This window comes from Crotalus tigris, unplaced genomic scaffold (genome assembly GCF_016545835.1).
Source record: "Crotalus tigris isolate CLP2741 ecotype Arizona unplaced genomic scaffold, ASM1654583v1 scf7180000017878.447376, whole genome shotgun sequence".
In the NCBI taxonomy this organism is placed as follows: Eukaryota; Metazoa; Chordata; class Lepidosauria; order Squamata; family Viperidae; genus Crotalus; species Crotalus tigris.
This window is the reverse complement of record NW_024096695.1, coordinates 273,305-284,361: the sequence shown is the minus strand read 5'-3', so window position 1 is coordinate 284,361 and position 11,057 is coordinate 273,305. Positions and strand designations below refer to the sequence as shown.

General features: G+C 35.6%; 1 protein-coding gene across 4 annotated transcripts in view; it reads right to left on the bottom strand.

Annotated features, from left to right (window-relative positions):
- Positions 1–570: 570 nt before the first annotated feature.
- DNAH5 (dynein axonemal heavy chain 5) overlaps positions 571–11,057 on the bottom strand; it is a 162,309-nt gene continuing 151,822 nt past the window's right edge. For 2 of the 4 annotated variants that reach the window (XM_039343852.1, XM_039343856.1), the window contains 4 exons: positions 10,467–10,679; positions 9,528–9,680; positions 7,666–7,897; positions 571–2,135 (listed from right to left, as the gene is read on the bottom strand). In XM_039343852.1, coding sequence (XP_039199786.1) covers positions 1,984–2,135; positions 7,666–7,897; positions 9,528–9,680; positions 10,467–10,679 — 750 coding nt within the window. In that variant the 3' untranslated portion in view covers positions 571–1,983. The remainder of the gene's footprint in view (positions 2,136–7,665; positions 7,898–9,527; positions 9,681–10,466; positions 10,680–11,057) is intronic. The other 2 variants (XM_039343853.1, XM_039343854.1) reach the window with 1 other exon arrangement.

Below are 11,057 nucleotides of genomic sequence, written 5' to 3'. Positions count from 1 at the left end.
ACCCTTCTAATAGATTCTAAACCAGGGGTCCCTAATCTCCGGTCCGTGGACCGGCACCAGTCTGTGGCATGCCAGCAACTGGGCCGCACAAACAAGCGAAGCCCCATCTGTGGGATGCGGGCAATATGTAAAACTGTGCACCCTCTGATCCACAGAAAATCCTTTCTCCACAGCATCAGTCCCTGGTGCCCAAAAGGTTGGGGACCTCTGTTCTCAACTATTGGCTAACTGGTTTCTTTCTTAATACAGATGGTTGGTCAGCAAGGATTGCCTTTCTTGCAATTTGAAATTCCAATATTCTAAGTTTGTTCCAACAGGACATGGAACACTTAAGCCATTTTGAATTTTCTCTCATGAGATCTCAGGCAACATAAAATATTTTGCTAGAATACTTGAAGGAGGACTCTTTGTTCCAGGCTCAAATTAAATACATGTTCCATTTTACCCCCTATGGAATTAAATTACTGTTGATATTATCGGGTCATTCTTAAATTCTTGAAATTTCTTTGGAGGGAGGGATTTCCACGGAATAAAACTAACCACCAATCATGGAAAACATGGAAAACTAAATTAAACAAAAATATGGTTTATTTTACACAAATGAAGAGTCAGGGTGATAAAACTAAGGAGGAAAAGATACAGAAAGAAAAGAAAGACACCAATAAAGCAAATAAAGGAAAAGTAGATTCATTTTCACAATTATAATAGCTCACTGCATTCATAAAACACAAGTTACTCTCCAGTCAAAAATGCATTTTGCAGATTATCTTCCTGTTTGAATGCAAGATTTGTACTTACATAATGCATAAGAAAAAAAATAGTTTATATAAATAGCTTTAAAAGACTATTTTCCTCTTGATGGTTCAAAACTATAAAGGAAGCAAAGTAAAAATATAGAAATTATGAATTCAATCTGTACAGTTCTGTTTTCATTTTTGTATTCTGATCTTTATATTTAAAGCTGGATGATTTTAATAAGGTTACAATTGATACTCAGAGTATTGAAAAAATTGAGGCCAACAAAGGCCTCAATTCATGCACAACATTAGACCTAATACAGAATATCTAGTTTGTCTTGCTGATTGCCAGATAACTGTTCTTGTCTCTTACACAAGAACTTTTATCAAAAACCAAATACTCTAGCATGCATGGCTAACTGGAAATTTAGCTTAATAGATCACCATCTCTTCAAGCCTTATACTGATCAATATATTTTTGCCTGCACTAACATGATACAGTGACTATAAAACAAGAATTCTTTCATGTTTTTCATCCGCAAAATCAGATTTGCCAATACAATCTGCAGCATTACAAATTATTGGAACCATTATTCCATCTATTTTTAAAATTTTAAATGTGCTTTATTTTTAAGCAAAGAAGTTTGCAAGAATGTATTTTTAATGCATCCTACAAATACTTTGTTTATCAAATTATAGTAAGCCCTGGTTTGCATCCTGTGAATTGAAAATGTTCCAGGGAGGCAAGCAAACCCTGTGTTCATTCATGGAATATTCCAAGCAGCCCTGGCAATCCTTTAAATTTCTATATGTAAGAATACACATTTTGTGGAAAGTGCCACTCAATTATTTGGAGGGAAGGGAAACCTTTAGAAATCATTAAATAATTGGTATACTTGGAAGTCATATAGATAAGCTACCAATTATAATTCAATTATATGATTGTTAAAATCATATTAAAGTTGCGTAAAAACCACAATTCAGTGTTTTTTTAAAAAAAGAAAACTATTGATCAAGAATATGCAGTACTTAGTATTTTTTAGTAACTGACCATTCAACTTCTTCATCTCATTTGAAAGAAGGTCAAGGTAGTGCAAAAGAATATTTTACTATATATACTTAAAAACAGACTAACCTGTGACCCAGCTAGGTTCTTATGCCCATGTAAAGGATATAATAAAAGGGCTATTCTAAAAATAAAAAAACTAGTAGGAAATTAGACCAGCATGCAGGTATTCTCTAAGCATTACTTGACATCACATAATAAGGCGACGCCACGTAATATCCAATGTTCAGGTGGCTGGGTGGTCCGTAGGTCCACTGCAGTAATGTAATTCAGATCTGTCCGAAGTGGTTTTTTGTAGATTGGACATGAGTATAGGCGTGGATCTTTTGAGGCTAAGAAAAGACAAACAAGGAAAGTTCATTTTTATAAGGTTGTAAAGAAACTCAAATAAAATTTCAATTAACATAGCTTAAATCAAAATGTTAAACAAGAGTTTAAATATATAAATTATCAGATCTTAGCTTAGCCAAGGATAAATTATGAAAACCACTTATGAAAAGACATTTAGGAAGATAAAAGGAACTAAGGGAAGTTTTTGATAAACTGACACACAGAATAAGAGAAAAAAAGAGCTTCCTGAAACACCTGAAACAGAACATTGTATATTAGGAACTTTAATACAGAGGTCTCCAACCTTGGCAACTTTAAGACTTGTAGACTTCAACTCCCAGAATTCCTCAGCCAGCTTCTGGCTGAGGAATTCTGGGAGTTGAAGTCCACAAGTCTTAAAGTTGCCAAGGTTGGAAACCTCTGCCTTAATATACAACACCAAATTATCCCATACAGCATCTTTGCCTGTTACACGCAAGTGAAAGGGCTTAGCAATGGCAGAAATGCTTTCCTGTGTGTTGATTTCCTTAGCGAATAAGCAATAAAATATGCATAAAAGTGTTTTTAAAAGTATTGCCTAGCTATATTTTAATCGAAAGGTTTGAGTGACTAAAAAGAGTTTAAACCTCCATATCGCTCCCTCCTCCACTTCAACAGTTTCACTTCACAGGGAAGAAAGCATCAGACAATAACCTTAACACTCCGGGGAGACAGACAGAAAAGCAGATGCTCCTCCAGGAAATTATACATCAAAGCAGATGGGAGTTTAAAAATTAAAAGCAGCATGTTGAATTGGGTCCAGCATATAACGCGCAGGCATAATATGTTTTTCAAGTAGCTCAACTCTAGTCAGCCTTTCAAGATAATTAGAATTTCTAGGCCATTTTAAAAAAAGAAACATTTATACAGCAATACAGTAATTCAATTGAGAGAGTACCAGAATGTGGATAATTATTGCCAGGTATCTTTGTCCAGGAAGGTTAATTATCAGTGTATCAGACTAAGGACCCATCCATACTGCAGTGGTAATATCCTTCCAGTGATGGGAGAAAAGGGTTCCAACAGAAAAAGAAAATGCCATTTTCCAACCTATCTTTTATCACACCTCTGAGAGGCCAATAATTTTGCTGCCCTCAAAGAAAGTAATAGGGGTTACTTTCAGGACAGGAATTGGTTTTACTCTTCCAACCCAGATAAATAACTCCAGAGATTCCACCTCGACACACTGGATTGTCAAGGCATGTGGTCTTCTGTCACAATAGCTGGGAAAACACTACTTTCTGCCAGAACTCAATGAACTGACCTAAGAGATAAAAGCCACCTAGTCCATCATTAAGTAATTGACATGTCTATGGAGATTCTCAATCATCCAGGTCATGGTTGTCTATGGAGATTCTCAATCATCCAGGTCATGGTTGTCCCAAAGCTGCTTTTCCAAAAGGCAACTGGACTTTCTTGTTATTTTCCTTGAAAACATTTCATTTCTCATCCAAGAAACATCTTCAGTTCAGAAGCTGCCTTTTGGAAAAGCACCTCTGGGACAATTGACATCCTGTGTCTCTTCAGCTGTGTGAATGAGCTCTAAGTTGATAAAAGATATGGAATCACAAAGCTCACTTGGGCCTGTAGTGACAATGATGGAATACAAACCATCCAACATTATTTGGAACAAACCTGATTCCCTAAAACAGTAATGGACCCCCCACTTCCCCTATCAATGTTGCCAATTATCAAGTCTCATCAGCATAGTCAGACTACCTTACCAAAAATACTCTTTTTATTTTAAACGATTCCTGTAAGTGTGGGAAAAGTCTTTTTTTATGAACTGAATACAACAATATTGAAATTTATCTGGCAAGGAAAAAAAGCTAGAATTAGACTGAAAATGCTACAAGAAGCGAAAGAAAGTGGAGGATTTGAACTGCGGGACTGGATGTTATACTACCAAAAAACTATTTTAACATGGCTTAAAGAATGGATAATGCTTAGAGACAAAAGACTATTGCACCTAGAGGGGCATGACCCACAAATTGGTTGGCATGCCTTTCTGTGGTATGGGAAGAATAAAATACATAGATACTTTCAAAACCATTTTATAAGGAGTGCACTTATTTCAGAATAGGAAAAAAGAAAAGAAAAAAATTATATTAAGATACCTGGAAGCTTTTGCTTATCCAAATTTAATTACCTATGATAAAGTTGTAACTTATAAAGATATTTTGGACAATGAAGGAAAATTGAAAGACAGACAAGATTTACAAGAACAAGGTATTGATCTAGCATGGTGGCCATATCTGCAAATTCAAACAAGATATGAAAAAGAGGTTAAAACAATGGGATTTTATAAAGAACAGACAGAATTTGATCAGATACTATTAAAAACAGATGAAAAGTTGATTAAGAAACTCTATAGCTTTCTGTTAAACTTAAAGATGGAGGAAGAACAAGTAAAAGAAACAATGATAACATGGGCAAAGAACTTTGGATATAATATAGAATTAGAAGACTGGCAAAAGTTATGGGAAAGGAATGTTAAATTAACTAAAGCAGTGGCATATAACGAAAACTTATATAAAATGTTTTACAGATGGCATATGACACCAGTGAGATTAGCAAAAATGTTTAAAAATACTCCAAACAACTGTTGGAAATGCAAACAAAGACCAGGTACTTATTATCATATCTGGTGGGGATGCCCTAAAGCAAAAAGATTTATGATTGGTGAAAATGACTAAAAACCAAATAGACTTTAAACCAGACTTATTTTTGTTAGGAATAATAGGAGCAAATTATGAGAAAGACTGCATATATTTAATACTACACGTACTAACGGCAGCAAGAATTGTATTTGCCCAACATTCGAAAAATGAAAATTTACCAGCCGAAGAAGTACTAATTAAGAAAATTTTAGAGTGTGCAGAAATGGATAGATTGACTTTAAAGATAAAAGAGAAAGAAGACTCAGTGTATTTTAGAACATGGGATAATTTCTACCAATGGCTAGAAAAACGAGTTAGAGAGAAAGGAATGTGATATGTAACTTTGAATATATATTAGCAAGAAGAAGACTATTGAGCGATCAATTAACATATTGTTTATGATAATTAACTATTATCTATTATTGTTTGTTAAACAAATGAACCCAGTCATTATGCTGTTTGCTAAATATTGAGAATGTTATTTGGAAAAACCCCAACCCTAATCCTAACCCTAACCCAAATCCCAACCCCGACCCCATCTTATTCCTAACCCTATAAAAACTAATAAAATCTATACCCCCAAAAAAGAAAGGCTAAGATTACTTTTATTAAGAGTGGCGATAACAGAATTTTACAAGTCTAATTGTGCGGTACCCCCCCTCCCCAAACCCAGATGAATTAGGGAGGCATTTGTTTGGGCCACTTCTGCATACTTTCTGTTTGTTGTGGACTTTTCTCTTTATCACTTTGGTAACAGATCTGGCCTATCTTATAATAGTCATTTTTCTTACTCTCAACATTTACTCTCCAAATGCCAGTCCAATTACCTCATTTCTAGACGAGGTCCTTATTTGGATATTAGTGATACTTCAACCAATATTCTTGGACAACTATTCCTGCAGTTTTATGTAGATTTTACAACAGACCCTATTAGGAGACTGTACATTCATGCCATGGAGATCATCAGTATTACCCCAGAAGCATTTCTCATAATTGTCTAAGTAGGAACAAGACCACTGCAGGTTTTCCTAACTGTCTCTGACATGAAAAGTCTCGTGAGAAGGAACACTTGTACTCATCTCATTTATTTCCTGGAATTAATCATCCATAGGATGGCAATTTAAAATGCTGTTCTTAGAAATCCAAGTAGAATGGGAGCACTTCATATTTTGTGCCATGCATAATATTCTCAAATGAGAAGGCATTTATACAGGGATACAATTTATAAATCCCTTCATATATCTGCAAATCAGCTTGATAGGCACTGTGTAGAGTTACTTTTTACCAAAGGTAAACAAACAGATTTAACCAAATAACGGATTGTGTCAAAAATAACCGAAAGAAGAAGAGAGGACTACAAAGCTTGGAGTTTTATTGTAGTTGCATTTTATTTCTTATGGTATTTTATTTCTTAAAAGAAAAAGCTGTCTATTTTCAGGCCAACATTCTGAACCAAATTTCAGAAAGCAGTGCGACAATCTGTCTCTCCAGCCCACTGTTGATTCTGACAGCTGTTTCCCCCCTTCATGGATCCCAGAGCTTCTTTCCTTCACTTCTGGAGTTGCACTTTCAGTCTTTTGACTTGTTTGCTCAAGCAAATCCAAATTCTATACATTCGGCTGTCAACAAGAGCACCTACATACCAAGTAACAACTTGTTGACTTGTTTTAAGAAATCCTCACAAGTGTAAAAAGCTGGCTTTAAGCTGATTGACATTTTAAAAATCAATAATTTAAGTGGAAGGAAATCCCTTGCCACTGTTTTGATTTTTCCCAGATGAACAAATATGTTTTTTTTTTAATTCTCTCCACCCATCGGTTTCATTAGGTTTTACACAGCAAGTCTGATCTAGCATAAGTTGAAGTAGAAATGTATATTTTATTACAGTCTCCTCTTTATTGGCTAACACACTTTAAGCCACATCTGAGCATATAACAGGCAAACAGCAGCATCCTTCATTTTTACATATTATTTGGCTCTTTCATTCTACCTAGAATGTATATCCATTGCGAAGTCAATCCTAAAGCTGGCAAAAGGAAATAATAAAGTAGTTCTATGGATCTGTTTAAATATAGGCATTGCATAGGTATTATAGAAACTTTCTATATCGGTATTAAAAAAAATTTCTACTGAGAAAGGAAGTTAAAAAAAACTTGTGGAATGTGAGATTCAATAAACTGAGTTCTGGGTCCCTGTACACCTCTTTTTCTCTCTCTCTTTTTCTTTATTGTACAAGTATATTCTAAACCTAATCAATGACAATTCAAGGCTAAAAGGACACATGGATGTAGCAGAACCAGCTTAACTTTGAAGCTGGACCTGTGAAGGTTTTTTTAACATGCTTTTCTTCATAGAATAACTTAGGATCAGTTGCAGAATCCTAGAAATGTGCCAATAATCCTTGTTTCCTCTACTTCCAAATGGTGATCATGGCTTAGTAGAAATTGTTTCAAATCAAACTCACGCCCTCTCTTACACAATTTGCCATTTTCTAACACAACTTTATACTTTCTTAATGCCCATAAAGCACATACTGTAGGTTAGCATTGCTGTTGCTAGGAATACAAACGTGAATACACTTTGCATACTACTGAATAATACATATTCAGTAAGCAGTATTTTAATATCTCTGCTCCCAAAAGAGAACTAGAAATAAAGCTTTTCAGGACCCTATATTTTAAAAAATGGCAGCATTGTTCCTCAGGGACTGAAAAGAGCAAATATTTTCATTTAAAATCAAACATTTTCATTTTTTTCATGCCACAAAATAGGCTATTTTAAACTGTGAAATAATTTCAACTGTATCATCAAAATCACATTGTTTAATACTCACTGTTGTTTTCTGCATATATTCTTATCACAGGCATTGGTTCAAAGAGCACTTTAGGTTTAGATTCAATGAGTTTCATGTTCCTTTTGTCCCATCCAGCTCCTTCTAGGTAGAGGCCATATACATAGACTCCTTCAGAAGGAGGAGTTGATATGTCATCGTTCATCCACTTTGTGACCTCACTGCACAGAACTACACTGTCAAGTGCCCATCCCTTGTTTGCTCTTGTTATTTCCTGTTTCAAAGCAATGGAACAGTTAGAAGTGAGACCAGAATTTCTATTATCAAAGAACCAATGTGGTTTCAGAATAAATAAGCCAAAACTTGGAAAATGCAATGGAGTCACATATTTTCTTTTTTCTCCTGAGATTTTCTAATTATATACCAATTTCTACAGTATGTATACAAGTGAGAACTAAGCAGGGTTTTGTTTTTTGTTTTTGTTTTTTAGTTTTGGTCCTTTCAAGTCAGTGATGACTCCTGGCAGCTGCCGGGTCAAGACCCTGCAGTTTTCTTGGCAAGATTTTGGAAGTCGTTTGTCTTTCTTGCTCCGCTTCTTAGAGCAATTGACTGGTCCGAAGTCAGCTAGGTGGTTTCATGCCCAAAACAGGACTGGAACTCACAGTCTCCCAGTTTCTAGCCTAGTCCCTTAACCACCACACTAAACTGGCTCTCTAACATAACTTCCATAGGTAGGTATATAAGTGAGTACTTACGTCATATTTCTTATTTCTCTTTTTTTATAGGTCCTGACTCAACTCATCGCATTTTGTCACTCAACTCATTACATTTTGTACTTCTTTCATATTTCTTATTTCTTTTTCTATATAGACCCTCACTCCACTCATTACATTTTGTCAAACCATCTAATCAGAGCTTTTATTGCTCAGGAAACCATCTGTAAAGTATATTAAAGCCTAGTTCAGAAAGCCAATATATGCCAGTCATCAAAAGTATCAGAAAGGTGGGGCTAATTTAATTCAAACTCAGAAGTCACAACTTTCTCTGAAAAACTACCAGTTAGAACAGGTTTTAATGTTTCGATTTCTAGAACATTTCCTTGTAATACCTCTAACTTCCACTCTCCTTGTATGAGGAGGCCACCTGTCAGCCAGTTAATGTCTATATCCTCTTTGTCAGCAAATTCCCTTTTCCCTTTCTAGAAATCAAAAAGCAGCAGGTTCTCTGGTTATTATTTTAATCTATCACAGAAGCAGCAAAGATACCATGCAAAGGAGACATAAAAAAGATTTAAAATTTGGACAATATTGTTGTGCCGAACAATTGACTGGCTGCTGGGAAGCACAGAATACCAAATTAGGAAAGCTCTCCTTCCCTAGCATGATAGGAGTCATTGGCAGCTGCCAGGAGTCAGCTGGTTGCTGTGTTCCATTGTGAGCTACAAAGACAACTGGTGACAGCCATGACAGCAGGTTGCTCAAGTACAACAGGCAGTTTTATATATTTCATTTTAAAAAGGTCTACTTGTTGAAATCATGGGTAAGAGTAAAGTTTGAAATTTAAGACTTAGAATATTTGCCTGACAACAGATCTTTGTTCTTGGACCTCCGAAGACTATCTTTTCCTGCCATAATTTACTATTGACTTAAGCTCTTTCAAGCCTAGTACAATATTGCAGGGTAGAAGAAGAAGACTGGAACTCTCTATGCAATGTTACAATCATGAAAATGAAAAAAAAAATAGTTAAAGGAAAGTGAGGTCTCATTATACCAGCCCTAGTTTCTTCAAGAAGGCAAAGACAACTCCATTCGCTTTCCTGAAAACAGATGGTATCTCCACATGTATTCATTTCAGATAAAAATCAAAACAAGTGGATCGAATTGTACAGCAATCAGATATTTAACCTGTCTCATTGCAGTTAAGAAGCCCTGGGGATTGAAGAATCCTGTCATCCAAAAGCAATTTGGTCGTTTCTCAAAAATCCAAGAATGAAATTGCCGGTTTCTTTCAAGAAATTCAGTAAACCAAAAACCAAGGGTACTGGAAGCCCAAGATGCCTAGAAACAGAGATAAATTTGGTATAAGAAACTAGGCTGTACAATGCTTCGACACCTGGGTGTTGGAGAAGTAAAAGTATCTGAGTTGTGTTCTGCATTTTTCAGAAGATTCATATGATAGAATACTCCTCCATGTTAAGGAGAAGATGTCAGAGAAAAGAATAATCAAAATCCTCCTCCTTATATGAGGGAACATTCAGTCATGTTAGCTTTTAGTCCAGGGGTCTTCAAACTTGACCCTTTTATGACTTGTGGACTTCAACTCCCAGAATTCCTCAGCCAAGCACGTTGGCTGAGGAATTCTGGGCATTGAAGTCCACAAGTCATAAAAGGGCCAAGTCTGAAGACCCCTGTTCTAGTCCTTTCTCACCCAAATCTGCAATAGCACACGGCAAATAGAACAAGTGACTCCTATAAAACATTACTGTTGGATGCAGATGATTATGCTGCTCATGAAGTAAATGCATGTTTTTTTTAAAAAAAAAAAAAAAGTCCCAGTATACTCTGCAGGACTAAATTGCTAAGACAGAAATGGCATGGAGAAATTACTACATGAGACATCATTTCTATATGGCCTAGAAACCTACCACTGGAATGGCATGTAATGCAAACAGAACTTTCAAGTAAATGTATGAGAGCAAGCCTTCAATTACAAGGAGTAGATTAATTAGCAGTAACTGTGTAGTTGTGTTTAGGTGCTTTGAACATGACATAATTGGATTAGGGCAGTTAATTCAGAAGAATGATGCTCTAACATTTTCCTTCTAATGAAACAACAATACCAACCTTTCTCCAGCGCTCTGGGATCCGTGCATCATACATACAATCCAGAGCATCCCTGAGATTCTCATTCATGATTATGGTTCCATCAATGGCGAGTTTAAGATCTGTCAAAGTGTTTCGCACCAGAGCAATAATCCTTTGCATTCTGTCAATTTCCTGCCGCAGAAAGATGTTCATTGGCTGAAATGGTCCCATTTGCTGAAGCCTTTCCTTTACCTGAGATAGGAACATTTAAAAATAATGAAATATAGAATATTTAAATACAATGCCAGTTAGCATGCTGACCACCATGTCCACTAGGCATTAGCTGCTGACCTCTATAAAATTCTCTGCGGAGGAAATGAAATGGCAGGAAAGAATTTTTCAAAGAGGCATGGAGCATGAAATCTTTGAACACTAAGATCATGTACAAGAAGGTTGTCAAAAAAAAATTCTCTAAATCATTTATTTCATAGGTGATAAAAGTATTTGAAAATAAATGCAAGTATAAAAATGGTATTACAGTATATTTAGAGGGTTAATGTATCCATAATTCTTCATGGGAAAACTAAAAAATATAGAAAGGTTTGAAGTGTGAAGGTTGCATAAATCTCA